Source organism: Astatotilapia calliptera, chromosome 19, assembly GCF_900246225.1.
Source record: "Astatotilapia calliptera chromosome 19, fAstCal1.2, whole genome shotgun sequence".
NCBI lineage: Eukaryota > Metazoa > Chordata > Actinopteri > Cichliformes > Cichlidae > Astatotilapia > Astatotilapia calliptera.
In genome coordinates this window covers 18,724,934-18,747,220 of record NC_039320.1, presented here as the reverse complement: position 1 = coordinate 18,747,220, position 22,287 = coordinate 18,724,934, and the positions used below count along the sequence as shown (strand labels likewise).

The 22,287-nt window shown below is 37.5% G+C and overlaps 2 protein-coding genes and 1 gene segment (V, D, J or C); 1 reads left to right on the top strand and 2 right to left on the bottom strand.

The window, feature by feature from the left end:
* LOC113012022 (Ig kappa chain V region Mem5-like) overlaps positions 1 to 22,287 on the bottom strand; it is an 86,808-nt gene that overhangs the window by 2,505 nt on the left and 62,016 nt on the right.
* slc1a8b (solute carrier family 1 member 8b) lies at positions 1,025 to 10,572 on the top strand. Its single transcript, XM_026151964.1, has 11 exons — positions 1,025 to 1,460; positions 2,751 to 2,830; positions 3,160 to 3,375; positions 5,590 to 5,632; positions 5,755 to 5,968; positions 6,891 to 6,990; positions 7,897 to 8,130; positions 8,283 to 8,477; positions 8,592 to 8,726; positions 8,821 to 8,950; positions 9,814 to 10,572. The coding sequence occupies exons 1-11, from the start codon at positions 1,296 to 1,298 to the stop codon at positions 9,958 to 9,960; spliced, it is 1,659 nt and encodes a 552-aa protein (XP_026007749.1). The 5' UTR covers positions 1,025 to 1,295; the 3' UTR covers positions 9,961 to 10,572.
* Positions 13,801 to 21,157, bottom strand: elavl1a (ELAV like RNA binding protein 1a). Of its 6 annotated transcripts, none has more exons than XM_026151968.1 (7): positions 21,003 to 21,157; positions 19,015 to 19,074; positions 17,320 to 17,500; positions 16,763 to 16,866; positions 16,015 to 16,177; positions 15,633 to 15,858; positions 13,801 to 15,477 (listed from the first exon to the last, which is right to left on the bottom strand). In XM_026151968.1, the coding sequence occupies exons 2-7, from the start codon at positions 19,048 to 19,050 to the stop codon at positions 15,153 to 15,155; spliced, it is 1,035 nt and encodes a 344-aa protein (XP_026007753.1). In that variant the 5' UTR covers positions 19,051 to 19,074; positions 21,003 to 21,157; the 3' UTR covers positions 13,801 to 15,152. The 6 variants fall into 6 exon arrangements, with proteins under 6 accessions (XP_026007753.1, XP_026007755.1, XP_026007751.1 ...); XM_026151970.1 differs by having other exon boundaries at positions 16,024 to 16,177; XM_026151966.1 differs by having other exon boundaries at positions 17,320 to 17,512; positions 21,003 to 21,156.

Sequence of the window (22,287 nt, the reverse complement as noted above, 5' to 3'; positions counted from 1 at the left end):
TATTGTTTGTTAATGTTAGTGTATGATGCATTTGAAAGTAATTTGGGGCTTTTGGCTGGAGGATTAAGATTTAAAAGCAGAGATAAATAGATAAGTAGTAAGTATTTGTTTGCTGTTTGTTCCATCCACTAATCTTACTGCGTGCATTGTCCAAGGATTAAATGCTATTGGACTGGTTAAAGGTAATGTAGGAAGACATTGTTAGAATGCTCAGTGTCAAATTTGGATCTCTTTCCAGGTCAGTGTGGACTAAAAGGATTAGCAGACATCAACAAAAAGCATTAAAACAGCATGCAAACAGCACAATACAACAGACAGCTGGTAGCTCAGAGTACTCAGCTGTATTGATCACTAGTTTCCCGCTGCATAAGACAATACTTTATATTTTTCCTTTAAATTCTTTATATGATAAATCTGGTGTCACTATAGCTATAAATTTAATTCTGCTTGAATAACAGTGTAGATTGTAGTGTGTAAACCATGCTAGTGTGAGAGTGGTCATCTTTTCCTTCACAGCCTGCAGGGTTAAAGTTCATGCCTTCAACTACAAACTAATTTGAGCTTCTTTTTGTACCAAGATGGTATTATTTACTAGTTTAAGTGACAAATCATGACATTAAAGCTACCCAGTGTATGTCCAGACCTGTTAATCAGTTTTACGTCATAGCTGAATAGTGAGCGCTGATGCTGGCGTCATGCCTTTGGCCTTGCCTCTGGTAATCCTGCCAGGACAGGTCATTCCTCAGTCTAATAAAAAAGTTTCATGAGTAGAAATCTTTGCTGTATTATTTAAAAGAGACCTTGCGATTAATTTATAAAACCTTCCTGTAATTCTTACATTGTGCTTCTCAGCAAGTACAATATAACTAATTAATTACATACATGTGAGTAAACATGCACTCAAGAGCTTAAGTTGCAGATGACAAAGTGCATGAAGGTGCATTTGTGAATGGGATGACTTGGACACAGGTAGTAATAACTCATAATGAGCTTACCTTTAGCCTCTTTAATAAGCCTGAGTGTCTCTAAAGGAGACTTTGTTCGCATGGGATAGGGATAATCCTTTTAGACACCGCTTTACCAGGAACAAGTCAGCCAACGTTTCCTCCTTCAGACTGGATGAGCTCCTCAGAGTTAAACAGGACCCACATTTCCTCAGGTACACCTGCTCTCCTCTGCCGTGGATCTCGAGAGATACATACCGACAATTCTCACTCATCAAGAGATTCGGATATCTGCTGCCAGCGACGGGGGTGGGGGGGATTTGCTGGGATACAGACTGAGCCTGAATCAGGATGGAATGTCTGCAGAAGTTATTAGAAAATATAGTGTCTCTGAAAGTCAGGGCGTACGTGAAGGACTACTGCAAGAGGAATGGTCTGCTGACACTCTCGGTCTTTGCGGTAGTGACCGGCTGTGTGCTTGGATTTATACTCCGGTCATTCAACCTCTCCACACAGGTATGAATTAATGGATGAATATATGAATAGAGAGAAAATCAAACTAAGACAAAGTGACTCACTTAGGCTCTAACAGACATTCGTTACATTAGAATGTTGTCCAGAATATGTACAAATTAGTTAGGATAACTCCAGTTAGGATAAAAGGAATAGGCAATGAGTACTCCTGACATGTTGACATGTCTGCACTGAGGCTGTAGATAAGGTCCGTTATGCAATAATGAGAAAGAACACAGACACAGACAATCAGTTCAGAGGTAAGAGGAGAAGATAAGCATAAACAACTGAACAACTGTAAAAATTTTAAATATCAATACTGGATTATATGCAACTTTGTGTATGTGAAATAACCCAGGATTCAATCAGTTTTATGGAGTTTATGAAATGTTATTGGTTTGATTCACCAAAAGAAAGAAAAATTAATCTGTTTCCTTTCAAATACAGTGGTATAAAGAAATAACTTGTCCATTATTTGAGCCTCATAATATAAAATAAACAATAAACACAATTTCCAGATTCAATAAGTTTAGTTTGTTTCCCAGGAGTAGTTGAAAATGAATGAATTAGTCTGTCATTCCATACTGAATTTCTCTCAATGTTTTGTTTTTTTCCAGCCTGTATTTATGATTTTATTTCCATGTGTAGCAATGTCTCATTCAAGGTTACAGACTACAACCATGAAGTCACTGTGATGTAAGACGCTCTTAAACTGAGAAGCTTATGTGTCCAGTGTGGATCCTCAATGTAATCTTGTCTAGTAGCAGGAATGCTCTAAAAGTACATTTTTATTTCCATCCAATGATCAGTGAAAGAATCTGTGAAACACAAGCATAATACTAACTTTCTTTATTATTAAGAATTTAATATTAATCACAATTACTACATGTGACTTATGCAAGAGCAGAGTTTGGATGTTCTCTCTGCTCAGAGAGTTACTCTGACCTCCTCCCACAGTCCAAAGCCATCCACGTTAGATTAACTAAATTAATTTTAAAACCTAAATGTAATTTATTGGTGATTCTAAGATTGGGTTAAGTCTGGATACGATAGTGTGTGGTTTCCTTTTTTCTGTGTGTTGACCATCTAATGAGGTAGCAACCTGTCCAGTGTCTACCCCTAACCTGACTACACTACACTACAACAGGTGACATATTCTGTACATACTTCTTGTAAATAATGATTTTTTTTAACTGTATTGAGCTCATTGCAGCCCCCCCCCCCCCCCCCCCAAAAAAAAAAAAACAAAACAAAAAAACAAGTCCAAAGCTTAACTGTTCCTGTCTTTAACAGGCCAAGATCTACTTCTCATTCCCTGGAGAACTGCTGATGAGGATGTTGAAGATGTTGATTCTCCCACTTATCACCTCCAGGTAAACGATAGCTTTAATTTTTAAATCAAATATATATTTGAAGGAAATATTTTTACAGAATTTAGAGGTGTGGAATGTCCTGGTCACAAAGATTAATGGTACAGTCATTCAAGAGCTGAGATGCTGGCTTTGAATTTGGTCTGGGACATGTGTTGGATGTCATATTTCCTATTGCTCCACTTCAGTTTGAACACCACCAGTTAAATGTCACTACATCTATTGAAAATCTGCAGCCTTAGAAAAACAAACAACTAATTCAAATCTACTTCAGTTCCAGTCTTTCGTAAAGCCAACATCCATAATCACACCTCTTCTACTTTCCTATCCAGTCTTATGTCTGGCCTGTCAGCCATGGACACCAAGGCAAGCGGTCGTCTGGGAGTCCTGACCATCACTTATTACCTGTGGACGACCTTCATTGCTGTCATCGTTGGTATCGTGCTGGTTATCATCGTTCACCCAGGGACCGGCTCTGAAAAAGACAGTCACCATTCACATTCAGGGCCTGTTATGACCTCCGCTGATGCTCTGCTGGACCTCATCAGGTTAACATTCACACAGAAACAAAAGATTTCAGTCTTTCATCTATTCACACTACTATTCATAGCAAACCATGCCATATCTGGCGTTCAAACATATCATCTCTACAATGGCACCAGAGATTATCTAACGAATTATAAGATTTTTCACTGAATCAGGACATTTTAAAATGCTGATGCTGCTGGATGAAAGCTAGCAGTTGTGTCAGCAGGATGTGCTTGGCAAAAAAAATAAATAAAAATAAATAAAAATAAAAAATGGCAAATTACTCAGCAGCAATCTGAATCTAAATTGTATATTGTTGCAGTGAACATTAACAGAGATGCAAACTCTGTATATAATTACTTTTTCAGCAAGCTTTCTCTCTTATATATATATATATATATATATATATATATATATATATATATATATGTGTGTGTGTGTGTGTGTGTGTTTTAATAGAGCATTTCACAAGATCAGCTCTTAGAGCTCCCGGTAAAGTGATCTCTCTTATATCTGTTTCATATTCCTTAATTAATCTCAAACTAAAATAAATAAATACACAAATAAGTAGAAAACGACTTAATTTGGTATTATTTGGAAAATCATATTTCTCACAAGCAGTACTTTATTAATATGCAGAAAAACCCTCATTCAGGTTTGGTCAATCACAAAATCTCCTCAGATAGGTTAGATTTCCAGAAAGACATGAGAGCTTTGCAGAAATCTGTATTCATCAAAACATTAATTTACATTTGATATTAAACTGTTTCTGGCAACAGTGGAGGGATTTTTAACACAGAATTTAAATGATAAGCTTTAACATCATCCTTTAAAATCCTTGTAGCATTGTTGCAATGTCACTACCCTTGCAGCAGCTTGACTAAGAATAGGGAAAGAGTTAATTGTGACTCTTTAAGCTGACACTTTCTCAGAAGATCCTACTGCAGAGTCACTTTGTTAGATTGAACCTGTACTCCTGTACAGGCTCGGGCTTATTGAAGGGCCATTCATGTCAAAGATCCGCTTATTCTTAAATGAGATTAAACTGGAGAGCTGTGGTGAGGTGCGCATTTCAGTCGTCTTATGTGTTTGGTGCCAGTGTCACTGACGCAGGTTGAATAAAAACAGTCTGATGATGCTGGCTCTACCTGTTCAGCTTCCATCAACCTTAACATGTGAAACTCTCTGTGCTGTTATACTGTGTGAAAACGTAACCTGTGTTTTTCTCACTATTCTTATAAAAACTCATTAAATCTAGGAAACTATTTTACTTTAATGAGTTCGGCCACTGGAGACATTTACGGTATATGATGACATATGAGTACAAGTAGTGGGCTAAATAAATATCCGCTATGTAAAACTTATTATTGTAAGAATAAATGGAAGTATCAAAAGTTAACATACTCCAGAAGCAAGAGAATTGAGAAATGGCAGTACTGTTCAAGCCACTCGAGGTGCTTTTTATATTCTACTGGCTCATTTTAAAGTTGATCTATTTTACAAAATGATGCAAAATATGCAATTTCATTTTTAGTACTAGCAGTTAGATTCACCATCTACAAGAACTTCCTACTGTAAACAAAAGTGAGACTGTGTTTTATTTATAAGGTTTACAGTATAATTGCTGGTTAATCATTGATGTTATTATAACAAAGTCTAAATGTTCAATAACTGAACACCATGACACTTTTTAATTGATGATTTGAGCCTAATTATTTACATACCCATTGCATATTTTTACATTTTAAGCTTCTGAAGATTTCTAGTGTGAAAAACTGTATTTGTGCATCCCAATAGTTATACTGAAAAAATACTAACAATTTGTTTTTAATATGTTTTTCACCCTCAAAACCATCACAAACAGTACATACTTTCTTCAAACATAAGATTAAAATATTTAAAAACTCAAAAAAGCTGTCTCACCACACACATTTAGTATCTAGCTTTTCATGCTATTTACCAGTAGATGCATAAATGAGGCCAGTTGTAAAAGAATTATAGAAAATCACCTGCGGCAAGCTTTTTTCTTTTACCCGAGCAATCCAAGCACTTCTCATCCGTGCTTATTTGGTGTCTAACACAACCCATTATTGTTTTTAAGGTCAACAATAAGTGCTGACCATCATTTCAGAATCTGTCACACACAAGTAAATGATCTAGCTGCCATCAGTTGAACTGTATATCATCCTACACATGTGATCATATGGCTTCTTTCTTTTTATTGTACATTGCAGGAACATGATCCCATCAAACCTGATTGAAGCAACTTTTCAGCAGGTGAGTCGACAACATGGAGTTACTGATTGAGAACTGCGCAATATTATTCAAATTTCAAATATTCAAATTTCAAGATGCCCGTAGTAAAAGATCTATATGGTTGTTCTTTCATTTCGTGCCAGTACCGGACAGATTTGGTACCCATTGTACAGAACAATGACGCAAAAGTGTCTCAGGCCAACTATGTATACGTCATGCCCGATTACCACAACCCTCGCCTGGGTCATCCAGTCTTCCTGGAGATCACCCCTGCACCTGACATCAAGTATAAGATTGTCCCAAGTACAAGCAAAGGCATGAATGTATTGGGGATTGTCATCTTCTCAGCTACAATGGGTAAGACAATCACCATTCAACTTTAATGTTTTATATAACAATAACCATGGGATTTTAAAATAAGCCAGCCTATTCAAGCTCATAAATAAGTTACATGCTGACCATGCAAATGCATAGATACATTATTGCATTGGTTATATTACAGGACATAACAACTTTTGCACTGGCAGGCTGTCTCATGCCATCTCTCCACATGTCTCCATTTCAAAAGTGATAAACTAATGACTTTTGATATCAGAAGCAATGTCTCTATTATCAGCATAATGTGCTTAAAGTTTCAAAAGTAAATGTGATGATGCATTGGCCGATGTCATATATGCAGAGAAAGTAAAATTACTTTACACAGTTCAGTTGTATAGTTCTCTCTATAAAGGAAAATAAGTTATGGGAAGTTTAATACAACAGTAAAAAAGAAATAAAAAAGGATGTGTTGAACAAGTAAATTATATCCACTAAGTGCATAATATTGGATCTGAACATCTGAAAGGGCACAAGAAGGTGTGGTTTTAAAAAAATTCTTTATTTTGCAATGTGGCACAAGCAAAAGATTTTGTAGACTAGTTTTAATTTGCAGCAATGCATTGTGGTATTTATGTTTTTTACAACTTTGTCTGAAAAGTACTGAAGTTCTGATCATAATATTGAATACCTGAAGTGGAATTCAAAAGTACAGTATTTTCTAATTGAAATATTGTACTCTCACAGATCATGGAGACTCACTAAAAGGAGCTAAAAATTTGAGATTTATTAGCAATGTCAGCAAAGCAAGAGCTGCTCTGCCTTATAGCTTATTTATATGACTAACCAACTAACTACTATGCAGTTAGTTAAATTTTGTAAAGTCTTTTTTTCTTTATCGGGATAAGAAGGTTGCACCACAACTATTAACAAACAACTGTGCGACTGTGTTATCTGTTCTCAGGTCTGCTGCTGGGGAAAATGGGGGAACGTGGCACACCACTCGTCAATGTGTGCCAGTGCATCAACGAGTGTGTCATGAAGATCATCAATGCTGCTATGTGGTAAGGCTGCACTCTCTCTGTCTCCCTGTTTCTTTTTCTGTCACACACACAGATACACGCTACTGTATCACGCACATGCATCCAATAAAAGACTACACAAAGTTCACACAGCAGAGCCAGATTAGATCCAAAAATAGATCTCATGGCGATTCGAGGAAAACTCAGTGGTGTATCTAAAGTGACCTCAAAGCTTCTCATTGGACATGAGTTGACACTTGAAATACAGTTATATGAATGGAGCAAAGAGGACTCTTTCTATGAGGGCCCGGTGGCGCCAGTGTCCGGCAGCCTCGCCTCTGTCAGTGCGCCCCAGGGTGGCTGTGGCTACGATGTAGCTTGCCATCACCAGTGTGTGAATGTGTGTGTGAATGGGTGGATGACTGGATGTGTAAAGCGCTTTGGGGTCCTTAGGGACTAGAAAAGCGCTATACAAATACAGGCCATTTACCATTTACCATTCTATATAAAATTAGTGCTACAAACTCATAGGTAAATACATCAGGCAACTCACAGGCACCATGCATGTACGTCAGAAAAAAACTTGGAGCTTCAAAGACTGATTGTATCCATGTGTACAATATGTGATTTTGAACATGTAAAGTCACGTCTATGAGCTTCAGCCTGCTGCTATAACAGCTGGCACTCTTCTGATGCCTGGCAGCATACAACATGGGATTTACTCCCATTCAGACAGAAGAGCATTAGTGAGGTCAGCAAACTGATGCTGGATCACAGTTGATGTCTCAAATAATCCCAGTGGAGTTGTTTGGGGTTAAGGTCAGGATGGAAATCCTTTCCTGTAGGGACACACACTCAGAAAGAAACAAAAAAACTTTCATATATTTTCAGGAGTCAACGTGGTAAGAAAATGAATGTAATTCATGTTCTATCTTCTCTTCTTTGAAGGTATTTTCCCTTCGGCATTGTGTTCCTGGTGGCAGGAAAGATCCTGGACATGCACGACCCAGCCCATCTGGGGGAGAAGCTGGGCATGTACTTCATCACTGTCCTGTGTGGTCTCTTCGTGCATGGCCTCATCCTGCTGCCTCTCTTTTATTTCTTCTTTACCCGCAAAAATCCATTCACCTTCATCAGAGGGCTGCTGCAGGCTCTTGTCATTGCACTAGCTACATCTTCAAGGTAAGAGAAAACAGACATTTTTATGTGTTATATCCCACCAATGTAGATCTTTCTACATTTCTAACTAGGACATTTTACCAGTCCTTGGTTCAGATTGAAGTCTGCTGACTAACCTGACATCCTTTTATATCCTCTGATTTCTTTCGTTGCAGCTCAGCCACGCTGCCAATCACTATGAAGTGTCTCCTGGAGAACTGTGGAGTTGACCGGCAAATTGCTCGATTTGTGCTTCCAGTGGGAGCCACTATCAACATGGATGGAACAGCCCTGTATGAAGCAGTGGCAGCCATCTTCATAGCTCAAGTCAACGAGTATGACTTGGACTTTGGCCAGCTGGTCACTATCAGGTGAGAATAAATACTGAGAACAGATGCTCCCCTGAGAAGTTCCTTGTGTTGAAAATCTGTTTCCCTTTTTTTTTTTTTTCTGTTTCCCTAACATCTTTTCCTCTGTCTCATCAGTATAACAGCAACCGCAGCCAGCATTGGAGCAGCTGGGATACCTCAAGCGGGTTTGGTAACAATGGTGATTGTCCTGACCTCTGTGGGTTTACCACCTGCTGACATCTCCTTGATTGTAGCCATTGACTGGGTGCTGTAAGTCCCACAAAAGTTATTATCTTTAAGTAAGTCTTAGTATTTAGCTAAATTGGTCAATTTGTGATGAACTTTTCCCCTCTCATTTCATCAGTGATCGATTCAGGACAATGATCAATGTTCTGGGTGATGCCTTAGCTGCTGGGATTATGGCTCATATATGCAAGAAGGACTTTGATAAATCAGCAACCGCTGCTTCTGCTGCTGTAGCCAATAAAGAACGGGTAAGGACCGTTTCTGTTAGTATATATCAAAGTTCACATAAATGAAAGATTTCAAAAATTCTCCCAAAATCCAATCCTGTATATAGTTAATGAACTAGAAACAAGAGTCTGCAACCTCAGTTTGCAGGTATTTATCCTTAAATAATAACAACAACAATTTGTATAGCACTTTTAAAAACACAGAGTTACAAAGTGCAGTTTAAATAAAGCCACATATTGATGATACGTGTACATGTTTAAACATACATACAGACACATAATCAGCCATACTGACATACATTCATTCCAACATACACACATACATGCAAATAGTTGCAAACTATGGCCAACAATGAAGGGGGAAAGATTAAGCAAACAAAAAAATCGAGTTTTCAGCAATCGTTTGAAAGAAATAACAGAGTCAGCTGATCTGATTGACTGAGAAATCTGGTTCAGTTTGGACGGAATAAACAATGATCACCTCTGGTTTTAAAATCAGAGCCTGGAACAGTTAGGAGACCCCGTTAGACAATTGGAGAGGCCGGCCACATGATAAGGTCTTAGAAGCTCTGGTATATAAGCAGTTCTGCTGAGGACAGAAGGCCCACCCACCTGCTGTTCATCCCTTTGTTTATGAGGGGCAGCCAATTAAGAGAAAGTGAGCTTTAAAGAGCTGGAGAAGCGGCTGGTGCTAAACCACCTGCCCTTCAGTAGAGAAACCTTGGTCCATAAGTACCTAGGTAAGGTACATGCTGTAATTATTTTGAACTACAAATCAAATATAATGTCAAACTTGGCAATGGGAAATGAAAACACATCAGTCCTCCCCAACACCTCCTACCTTTGAACTAACTGTAGACCTACCGCTGTCATCTTCCCTACAGAGAGACACAGTAATCTCCTTTGGCAATCAGAGCGTGGCACTGTCTGATGCTCCGCTGATCACACATCGCTGCGATTATGTGTTTGAAGTGGATGGAGACAACGTGCTGGAGAAACCCGTGCCCTGCTACAACCTCTGTCAAGTCTGAGACACTTTTACACGATGCCTTCTACAGCACGTAGATGCACCTACAAAGGCACTAACGGAGGCTCTAAAAGTTCACTCAAAGCCTGTGCCATGCAGAAACCTGTACTACTTGATACAATGTACAAAACAGCATGTCTCTATTCAGCTTTGCATGTAGAGAGATGTGAGGAGATGCATTTTATTAAATCTTGAATGCCACATTGTCTGAATGCACTTGCAGACAGGAACATACGTCACGATGACATGCATTGGATGGAGATCAGTGTTTATCAGTTCCAGGGGGACAATTAAAATCCACAGTAGACCCGTCATAATGAAACATGACTGCAGTTTTAACTTAAGTCTAGGTTTTGAAATGCCTTAACGTTGCCTCATTTTTGACAATAATGCTGAGACCTTGAAAGACTTGAATGTTATAAGGAGCTAATAGACAAAGAGCAACAGAACAGGGGCTTTCTCTCTGTTAGACAAGGTGTTTATGCATAAATATTAAAGCAAAATTAAGAAATATACCAACATATCCCTAGCAAATGAAAATTATAGCATAATCTGTGTTTTTATACCACTGCTTTTAATTTTGTGTTCATTTCTAATAAAAACCTGCTACATACCAGTGCTGTGAAAGTTTTTATTTTAATAATTAACCTCAGAGACTATTGAGCTTAAGTATATGCAGTGCTCATGATACATGCTGGATTATACTTGGCAAGGTAAAAAGAAAGTATAGCATCTGTCAGTTATAAGGTTTTTACATAATCTGGTCCTTCAGGAGATCTTAAAATTCTTTGAATACAACCTCTGATGAACAACAACATGGCATATTACAGTGTTATTAAACAAAAATTAAACCAAAATGCAGAAGCAGTGTGTGAAAAACTAAGTGCACCCAGTGATTCAACAGCTTGCATAACCACCTTAAGTAGCAATGACTTAAAAAAATTGTTATGTATGAATTTATGTGCTCAACTTTCCTTTTTTCCCCTTTTTCCTAAGACAAATAAATAAATTCTGTACACTTAGCTTGAAATTTAGTTGGATTTTATAGAATATTTCATGCAAGAAAGTTGACAAGCACAAAATAATTGATCAAAGCTGTCATGATATTTAGGGCAAGATTTAGTAAGTTTCTAGAAAACCTCTGTTGTCTACAAAAAGGCCAATTGTTAGTTTTGTGACTGAAAGCTCCCTCTGGGGTAATTAGCATTGAATGATCCAACAGTGCACTGATTTATGTACAAAGATGCAGTCACTTGAAAAAATTACTGGTACAGGGCAGCAAAAATTAGTGGCTCAGGAGCACAACTTAGGTCTTAAAAATAAAAAAGTATAATCAAAGGCCAGGGATTAATCCCACACTCTAAACACATTAACAGTTGGATTTTGACAGACATCCCCACATTGATGGGCAGCAACAATTGCTTCTAAGATCATTGTAAGATCATTGCTGAGGTCTTTCCTCTGTGGCAACATGAATACCCCAAGACCAGCAATTTGTCAAAACTTTGTACAGAGCTGCTTACCGTCTTAGTTCCTGTGGAAGCAGTAAGGATGCGCTTTCAATTTTCCACAAACACCATTTCAGCATTTTGGTTTAATTTTTATTATTTAAATAACAAAAAGACAAAGACAATGCTTTACGTTTTGGTAATTCGAATTCAAAATGGACCATATCCATCCAAACAAAGGCCTGGGGAGTAAAAACGTAAAATAAAACCACCATTTCTGGCATTCTTCTAGCTGGTTGTTGTTCAGGATGAGCCCATGCACTGTCTTGTATGCTGGTCATCCTGTACCATATTTCACTGCCAAGAAAAGTTTTCACTTCAAGCTTTCAAACATCATCGCTCACAAGTGCGAGTTCTTCTGAAAAGGATGCGAGTCTCAAAACAGAAAAAGGGTCCTGCTTGAAATGACAATTTGCTACAACTTAGCTATTTATATCTGAATAAAAGAGTTTTTAGCATTCCAAAGTCACTAAAAACAGAATAGCCAGACTGGTTTCAATTTTCTCTTTCCTTTCCAAGCCATTTTGAAGAAGCTGTTTTTTTTTTTTTGTTTTAAATATGTGTAGGTGTCTGAAATTGTATATTCATATTCTACTTTAGAAAACTCAATTTTTGGCTTTAATTTTAAAGTTGAAGGAAAACTGAGACAAAGAGCTGCAGAAAAAATAAGCTTCAGGATAGACTCTGCTCACTGTCCCCACCATCTGGTTGCAGAAGGTTCCAACTCCGATCTACATGTCAAGTCTACTATTAAATCACATCTCCAGATTTCCAAGAATGTGCAACAATACTGTCATATCACAGCAACACTAACTTCAGTAACATGTACATAAAAGTGCAAGTGCACATCTACTCATCTTTTTTCAAGAGAATCACGTAGATCAAATCCACAACAAGCTTCTAAATACACATTTAATTTTCCTTTAATTTTTTTTTAAAGCCACCATGTTTTTATTGAAATGTTAGAAGACATTTAACGGACTTCAGCTTAGTGTCAAAAGTGTTCAAAACCAAGAAAACAAAACAATCCATTAAAAACACTGCAATAAGTATCAAGTATGACCACAAACACTGTCAAATAAATAAATGCGCCTCCTCTGATGTAAAATACACTATTTCCTCTTATAAATTAAGGCGGAATGCAGTTTATTTTCACTGCCCCTTAAACGCACTTGCACCTTTCATGCAAACCAAACTAGACTGCCAACATAACTACACAGTAACGTCAATAGAAAATTTTATATATTTTAAAAAAAAACCCCAAAATGACAGTCGATGACTATAACAAATGTCTATTACCTGCACTGAGCAAGTCATGAAATATTGCACAAAGTTAAGGATCCTGACACAATAATAACAACATGGAGATACTAAATCAAGATGCACAATAAGACCAAAGTTTCAAGCTCACAATGTGAGCATTCCTTTATGATGGGCCAGACAATTTTAACTATATTCTCAAGTGTCAGCTGAATTATTGCTGGGGAGGGAGAAAAACAGTTTTAAAACAGAATCTGAAAAATTTTGAACAAGTTTTGTAGCCAAGTATATTCTTAGAAATACATCTCCAAGTGTTATGCTTTTTAACTCCTGCTGAGCTTGAATCAGAACAACTGCAGCACCGATGCTAACGGCATTTTTAAAGAAACATACACAAAGGTGGACATAGTTCTTTTCTAACTGGGTGAGTCTTTTACTAATAGGTGAACAAAGCCATGTGGTAAAAAGTAATCTCCATTAAAGATCAAAGCAGTGCGTTTGGTTTTAAAAGCCTAAATCTTTGACACTTCTAGTTAAAATATGGAAACTAGCTTGTGTACAATCACTAGTTTCATTAGATACCTACACTGACAAGTGGACAATTTAGTGTGAATACAAAACTAACAGCCAGATATTAAAAGCAGCTTCATACAGCCAGATGTCTATTGATGATACTGAAATCGGATTAACTACAGGCAGCAAAACTATCAGCAGTGCCAACAGACTGATTCAGTTTGCTGTTCTTCTGCAGTTAAACTTGTGTCATGTTTCAAAAATCATTGTGGAAAACATCTAACAGATGCTTACTTGCCTTAAAATATCGGTTTTGTTTAAGTAGCATCAAATCCTCTCAACCTACATTGGTCCATAAGTTGTTAACATCTCAAAAGTGTAAAAGCTTCCAGTGAAGAAACTTTTGCTTGATAAGTGTTAGGAGCGCTCTAAATTTGCTACCGAGGGAAATAAAACAAAACTGAAAAACAATTCTAAAAGGGTAAATAAAATAAAAAAATCAAACAAACAAACCAAACAAAACTTGCAGCAAAACAAAATAAAATTTAATGGTTTATGTTCAAAGGGAAACAAGCAAAACAAAAGAAAGGAAGAAAATTAAATCTAAACTGAAATCCATAACAAAGGCCATTCGAGATAAGCACTCGTTAAAACAAGTTTGTAACTTAATACGGTAACAAAACTGTATGAATCTACAAAGAAATATAATCAAAAGAAAATAAACTCAAAAGGAAAAGGAAAAAAACAAAACAAAAATCAACAGATCAGCAAACAGCTAGTGGCATTGCTCTCAGTAAGAATCAGTATTATGTGTAAATAATTAGTACCTCATCAAAAGAACAAAAGAAAAAAATTAATAACTAGAGCTCAGCTGATACCTGTAAATCTCAGCTTAATCACAGAGGTTTTAAGTATCTGCAGATTATGGTGAACAAAAAAAAACAAACAAACCAAACATTGGCCAATGAGAATCCAGTATCAATTGGGCTCCAAAATATTTATCTTGAACATCTGCTTAGAAAAACTCTTGCGAGGTTATCAGTATCTCTCCCTGCCTTTGGTCCATTTTAATTTGTGACTCACTGACTGGGGTTCATTTGCAACTCGCATCAAACAACTTATAATTAAAGACACTTTACATATGGATAACAAAACAAACATTTCCCTTCTAGGGCTCACTGTTTCTTTTAAGAACTCTTAAACCTGCCTGGAAGGTATACAGAAGTAATAGATTACCATCAAAAAGACTGATATACAGAGCAACCTAAAGCTGGCTGGCTAAAAGTGCTATGCTCTTAGACTGACTTGTAGTAGTGAGTAGTTAAAAGGTCTACTGGATGTCCACTGTATGATCGTTTAAGGCATCTATTTCTACTTGTGATGAGGAACCAGGACAGAGCACTGCTCTTCCGCAGTAAAACTGTCTCATTAAAAGGGGGAGGGCAGTCTTTAACCCTATCTTTACACCAAATCATTCATTGAAAAGTTCACACTTGGGATCTTTTACAATGTTCTGATTTGTTTGTTTTTAGTGCACTGCTAAGAATCATTGGTTTGCCTCCTTTATGCAGTTCCTACAGCTTTACATGCAACACATATAGACAGGATTTTAGTTTTTGAGATAAGTTTCACAAAAAAATGTTGGTGGTAATTTGGGATTTTAGCCTCTCCATCCACTCCAAATTAAAATTGAGTGTCCTTGAACCCCAAACAAACAACAATGGAGAAAAGAAAAGAAAACCTTAGACACTTTTGAGACAATTACAAAGGTGCAGAAGAGTGAACATGTCACTTAACTCTGAATATGATGAAACTGAAACTGGTGTGTCTAACATTGAAAACTTAAGCTTTCTGCAATAAAAGCCTGACATGGGTTACTTCCCGCTTTCTTCTACACCTGATTGTCCGGCTTATTCTACTTGTGGCCCTTGCTGGTCTTAAAGGACACTTGCAGTATCTTGTCTCCAAGCCGGTAGCCATTCAGGCTGGCGATGGCCATGGCGGCCTCCTCGTAGTTTGTCATGGTAACGAAGCCGAAGCCTTTGCACTTGTTGGTGTTGAAATCTCGGATGACCTTGACATTCGTCACGGCACCAAAGGGACCGAACATCTGCCACAGGATGCTCTCGTCTGCGTCCTGGCCTAGGTTGTATATAAAGATGCACCAGCCAGAGGTGGAGTTTCCAGGGACACTGACGCCTCCCATGCTGCTCATGTGATCGACACCCATGGGAGAAAACCTGAAAGTGAGAGTATTTAGCATACTTGCTGTTACTAAGAATGATAACGTGACTGATTATTGTTTTTTTTTCTTAGATAATCAATGAAATATAAAAATGGTAGCATTTCAAGCATCAGCACCATTCAGTTTATATGTATGTAGCTCTTCCCTCACCTAAACCGCTGTGCCTGGTGGTGTAAGGGTCCTCCAAAGCGTCGGGATTGGTTGTGGTAGAGCTGAGAGAGGAGCTGTGTGTTCTTCACCTGGTTTGGGTTGGCTGCAAATTTTACTGTGATTGGCTCCGAGGCTCCTGGTGGCTTTTGACCATTTAGGTTTTTGACAGCCTCCTCCGCTTCTGCACGCTTGTCAAAACGGATAAAAGCCACTCCACGGGATGAACCTAGGTTTGAGAGAGCAGCTGTAACCACCTACTCCGATACAAGCCGCATGAACTGCATTTAGCTACTTAGCAGTAACTGATATCACTTTGTAAAAACAAACTGTTTATTTAATTTCAACAAAATTTTTGGAAAAAAAAAGCAAGGAAGCCATTCACCTTGCGTACCTGTACCTTGATCAACAAGTACCCGGGAATTTATGATATGCCCGTAACGTGAGAACATGTCCTCCACGTCCTTCTGGGTCATGTTCTTGGGAAGTCCGCTGATGTACAGGTTAGCATCCTTTATTGTGTCCGAGCTGGGCCGTGCATATGACACCTGGCGACAGGAAGCAACAAACGCCTGATTAAAACTCTGATATGCATGCAGAAATTGAAAAAGAATTGCCAAAGTAAAACATCTAAACAGTAGTTTGATTGAACAGAGATTAATATAGCAGTGGTTTGGTCATATTTATACATCTTTTTATTCAGCTGAACACTGCTGTGTCTGTCCATCAGAAAGCAACATTTTGGATTAAAAAACTACAAAATAATCTGGTTGTTTTAGACATCAAGTTTTTGGTCTGAGTAAAAAAAATAAATAAAACAAAAATGGGTGAGGGGGAGGATCAGAAGCAACAGAACATTACAGTGATAAAAAAAAGAAATCAAATTGATCATTTTGAAAATTAAATACATTTAATACACTTACTGTGACAGAATGTGTCAAATAAAATAAGTTGAATTAAAGTCAAACACCAGAGACTTATAAGATAGGGCAGTAAGTGAGCGTTAAAAGCAGTATTTCTTTCCTCGGGCTGACATGTACTAGCTAGATAGCGGACAGCACAAGAGCCACAGCAAAGTTAAATGACATAACATCTTTGCTTTGAGAATTGTAGAACACCTTATTGCACGTTACCTTGATAGTTTTGGACTGTAGCCTTAGTCCATTCAGTGTACTGATAGCTCTTTCTGCATCACTAGGGTTAAGATAGTTAACAAATCCGTACCCTAAACTGTGGCCTAGAGAAAAAAAAGGAAAACAATAAAATAAAACAAAAAAACGTTTTATAGTTCAAAAAAATCTGCAAACAAATAAATATTAAAAATAAAAACAAATCTCAAACATTGCATGCTAGAATAAACAATTAAACAGGGCTGGGCTGGTTGGAATCAATAAAACAAGGCTATGATAATCAAAAATGTTCAGGAAACTACTTCCCAGCGTGGGCAGGAAATAAATTTGGGAGATCTCTCAAATAAAAGTTACAGAATCACTGAGGGCAGAAAACAGGCCATTAATAAACAGCGTCCAAATAAATAAAATTATTATAAGACAAATCTCCACCTCGACATGGTCTGGCAATGCCACAGCATGTATTTTTGGCCAAGTCTAACAGGAATCCTTTTCTATTTAATCCAAGATCTTGTTTGGATCTGATCTGACATGATTTATTGCTTCAAAACTTTGCATACCTGCAACTTTGTCTCTTATTAGCTTGGCAGACTCCACCTCCCCAATGCTGCTGAAGAGGCTCCGCAGCTCATCCTGCGTCATGTTCTGAGGGAGGTAGTTCACGATCAGGTTGGTCTTGGCATCCTTCCCCTCATCCCCTCCCATGTGGTCTTCATAACCGTTCGACATGTCATACACCTCCTGCAAGTCAGCCAGGTGGGCCGAAAACACAAAACAAGGTAAGCACGTTGGGTAGAACAGAACTGCTGCTGAAACCGATTTAATTACTTACAGAAGACGGTCATTTGGAAGTTTACCCCAGGCCGTTAACTGCAAGTACGTGACCTGTAGTAACCTTTAGATTTTGAACTATTTATTAAACAAAATGATGCAGTAAAAATTAGTAATAATAGTGGGCATACTGGACAGTTTTGATAGTTACTAGAATTAAAGAAAAAAAAAAATGGTTTGCATCAAATGAACAAAAAGCTCCTGTACAAGATCCAGATGCCTCCTTTTCAACTATACGGTTAATAAGAAAAGGAGGTCACGCCAAGTAAAATCTGATTATTGTAGTCAACACGGTAATCTTAGTTATCCATCACTTATCCATCTACCGGACTTAAAACATGTGTCTTTTTCAGAAGATTTATTTGAAGTTTAATTATCCATCATTCAAAGTCCATGACTCTTATAACGTGGCAATTTTTGACCATAAAGCCTGTCACCTAAAGAGAAATAGTGGTCCCTGTTTGCCTAAAGCAAACTTGTCTCAGGTGATCTGCATGGCAGCCACAGGCTGAGTGACAGCACACAGCAGACCAGGTTCCCACAAGAGAGTATGAAAAGAAATGTGATTTTTCTTGTTTGTTTCTGTAATCATCGGAAGCCGAAACTGTAATAGAAAGCAAATGCCAAATACCTACCAAACAACTTTTCAACTTTCCTGTGTGTGATTCACTTTATATCCCAGTCTGTCAAGTACAGTAGAGACACCAATTGTTAGGTGCAAAAGAGACTTTGAATTCACACTTTAGTTCCCTTAACTTCATTAATCCTGGGACTTTCTGGTCAAAAAGGCCAAGACCATTCACACTGCTTGTAAGTGTCTAGAAAGGATAGTAAATACTGGAATACAATTAAGTCATAATCCCAAATATATTAGACAAAGATGTGAATGGATGTAAACTTTACCTATGTCAAAGCAGTGATTTACACTAAGCTAACATGAATATGCACATTTTAAAAACATAACAAAGCTGGTACCTAACGTTAATCCTCATGATTATGTCTAACACGAATTATCTGCAATGTGGTCTTATGACACATTTGATAGGACTAACATTATTTTAGATGACTAGAAAATGTCTTAAAATTATTTTTTTAAAATACCAATTCAATTGTTGTTTTCACAGCCCGCACTACAGAATACACTAGTTGAAGACTGAAATGCGATTGGGCCAAGAGTCAATATTTCAGCTACATAATATTGTTTGTGTGTCTGGCTGATAACTTTTGATTATTTGCTTGAATTGCAGTGTGCCTTTTGGATTTTTATTATCTTTTACAAACTTGTTACGCTGTTACTATATAACAGCCAACTTGCTTTAAGTTGTAATTGATGCCATTAATATGTTGTACACTGACCATACTGCCAAACAATATGGTCAGATACTACAGTACTCACTGAAATGAAAGCTGGCATTCGTACTCACTTTCATATACTTAATGTGTCCTCGACGAACTGCCATGAAGACACTTCACTGCTCCTGAAGCTACGCGGAGAAAAAACAAATATCAAACAACGTCAGGGCAACTCAACAAGCAAATAACATGCAATAATAATACTAAGTGCAATAATCCTTTCTGTCATCGTTGTATTTTTACTCAGTTGTATATAGTATTTGTATTCTATTTTTATCTTATTGTATATTTATTTTATTTTATTCTACTGTATATAGTATTTTATTTTATTCTATTCTGTACAGTTGTGTACTGTATTTATTCTTATTGCATTCTAATTTTTGCCTCATAACTTTTGCACTGTCCACTTCCTGCTGTGACAAAACAAATTTCCCACGTGTGGGACTAATAAAGGTTATCTTATCTTAAACCTACAATCTGATCAAGATGACATTAAGATGCAGCACATCTTATAATACAGAACCTTGTATTGGACATTAAAGCTCTACAAATTCCTTGAAAAATCATGCTACCAGATTGTCTATAATGCTTTAAAGGAGGCAGCTCTCCCAGCTTAAATGCTCTCCTGTTTACTTTGTTTCTCACATGGGGCGCCTATGAATGAAGTCACAAACTGGACTGGTATGCACATTGTGTAAAGAGACCATAAAAAGTGCAATTAATTTTACATTAAATGCATCTCTCTCTCTCATATCTATCTATCTATATGATAGATATAGTTTAGCAGTAAAGTTATTCTTAGTTAGTGTATTGTCTGTCTTGTCTTAATGTTGGTTTAAAATGGAGCACTGTAACAAAAAATAATTTCCCCCAGGGATCAATAAAGTATTCTGATTCTGATTGATTAAACATTGGGTCTCACAAAATGGGCATACATGGAGGTCACCAGCCAATCCCACTCTTATCTCCTGTGAAACACATCTTTTATAGGAAACGGATAGATAACTTTTGGATCAAATTTTATTTTCCTAACATAACCTCCAAATAAAACCAAACTATTGTGAGAACAGAAATGGTTTGTTGACTCTGCAAAGACAGGGGTAAGGGAATACAAAAAAACAACAAAAAAAAAAACAACTATTCACCACATAACAACTTAAAGAGTCCAGACAAGCCGAACTGCCGTGCAAGATAAATCGTTTTAGAGCAGTTGCTGAATATTAACTGTTAAAGCATGGAAAGTTTCAATTAAAGACGCTCTTACATCTTTTCAATGAACACAAGTAATCCTGATGAAAAACTGGGCTAGCGCACTAGTATTTTTTTTCTCCATATTATCCAGTCGGATATGGAGCGGAGCTGATGTAGCAGCAGCGTTAGATCAGAATTTGAATGTGCAATATTTGAATGAACAGCTTCCAAGAACAAGGGAACTGCGAGCTACTGTGCTCACTATTTAACGCGGCTAAAATAAAATAAAAAAAGCACTATTGAGAAATCTTAGATGAATTTCTACAGTGACTCCGCTTTAATACTGCACTTTTGTTTTAAACACACGGGTGAACAACACATCGACTCGCGAGCTCAAAATCTAAATCGGAAACGTGCACGGGCCCGGCTAGCAAAATTTTATAGCATTAGCAAACTAGTGAGCTGCATACTCCACGCTTTTCTGTGCTTACAATGATTACAATGATTACGATGACAAATGTGTACATCGGGATTAGCAAACAGAAGGTAAATTTCTTATTCTAACTTAAATGTTATAAGGGTCCGTAATAGGTCGCAATGTGAAAAGTAAAGTGACACCGACGCCGGATAGCTAACACAAAGCACCGCTGCCCCATTTTTGAGAGCGTCACATGAATGCTTTTCTGTCCCTGTGCCGAAACCCCAGCGGCCTGCTAACAGGCCACAGAGGCTAACGCTAGCCAACAGCTATACAGGCCGCGAAAGCGGCATGGCAGTCATTTGCCTTTGACAAACCTTTGCACGTCGAAATATCGAAGCAAAGGCTAGACGACTCCGTGGAAGCATTTGTTACCATGAAAGCTCTTACCAGCTTTTAAGTGGTGCTTTTTGCTGTTTCTGCTCCCTTCGCCTATTTCTTTTCTTCTTGGCAACGTCCACTTCCCTCCAAGTCGGCCTCACGTAACGAAGGAACCCAGAACGAAGCTAAGTGACGGAAACAGCCACGCCCCCTCACGGATCTGAAAGACGAGCTGTTAAATCGGCACGCCTCTGCAGGAGACGACGGTGGGATCCGCATCCAGTATGGCTAGTTCGATCAAAGCTAAAAATATTTCCTCTGTAGATATGATTAATTTGAATAAACTCCGGACCCCATGAAAGGCATGCTGCAACACATAAAAACACAAATACTCTAGAGATGAAGAGATTACCGAGGAGTATGCGAAAAAAGAAATATTATATTACTATTTTGAAAATAAACTAAAATAATTTAGATTTTTTTCCTATACTATTTGAGATTTAATCTCAAAATAATATTTCACGATTTATCTCGAAATTTCGACTTAATTCTAAATTCAGCAATAATTATAACAACAACAACATCAACAATGATAATAAACATCAATCCTTCCAATTTTGTAATTATATTTATCTATGTTTTTTATTATTTATTATATTTTTATTAATAATATTATCATTAAAACATCTTTGTAAGGAGGTAACGTGTATTTTTATTTTCCGTTTTTAACCCTTTAAAATAAATACTTGACATTAGGGAGTCTTATTGGCTTATAAACCTTATAACCTTCCCACAAAAACTGACCCCAAGCCGTAATGAAAAATTGCCACAGGCAGATATTTTCTTGGGCCCTAAAACACAGCATCTCATATTCTCTCTCTCTCTCTCTCTCTCTCTCTCTCTCTCTCTCTCACACACACACACACACACACACACACACACACACACACACACACACACACACACACACACACACACACAAACTATTACAGTATGAGTACAAAAACACAAGCTACTCATCCATCAGAACTTCATGTTTTGTGCTAATTTCCAGCGCTGCTCACATCCAAAGTCCTAGCACTACACTCACACTGCCCTCTCCTCCCCTTCTTTTTTTGAGCATTTTGAGCATTTTTCTTTGCTTGCTTAACATAATTTAAAATGACTCTCACCTGGCTTACTATACTGGAAAACCAAATTGTTTATTTTGACAGGTTCGGACATTTCAGACAAATGACTGGGAGTATAGGATTAAGAAGTACAAGTAACTAAATTCCCAGCATGCAAATCCAACATAAAAACTTTTCAGAAAAGTTGCCCTTTTTTACTTAGTGGAGTTTGAAATAGCTAATCA

Coding starts and splice junctions, on each gene's coding strand:
- slc1a8b (XM_026151964.1), top strand. CDS start 1,296: ATGGAATGTCTGCAGAAGTTATTAGAAAATATAGTGTCTCTGAAAGTC. Junction 5,633..5,754: donor TTGAAGCAACTTTTCAGCAG/GTGAGTCGACAA, acceptor ATTTCGTGCCAG/TACCGGACAGATTTGGTACC. Junction 6,991..7,896: donor ATCATCAATGCTGCTATGTG/GTAAGGCTGCAC, acceptor TCTTCTTTGAAG/GTATTTTCCCTTCGGCATTG.
- elavl1a (XM_026151966.1), bottom strand. CDS start 19,050: ATGGCAGTTCGTCGAGGACACATTAAGTATATGAAA. Junction 17,513..19,014: donor GACACATTAAGTATATGAAA/GTGAGTACGAAT, acceptor TCGGCCCACCTG/GCTGACTTGCAGGAGGTGTA. Junction 15,859..16,014: donor TCAAGGTACAGGTACGCAAG/GTGAATGGCTTC, acceptor TCTCAAACCTAG/GTTCATCCCGTGGAGTGGCT.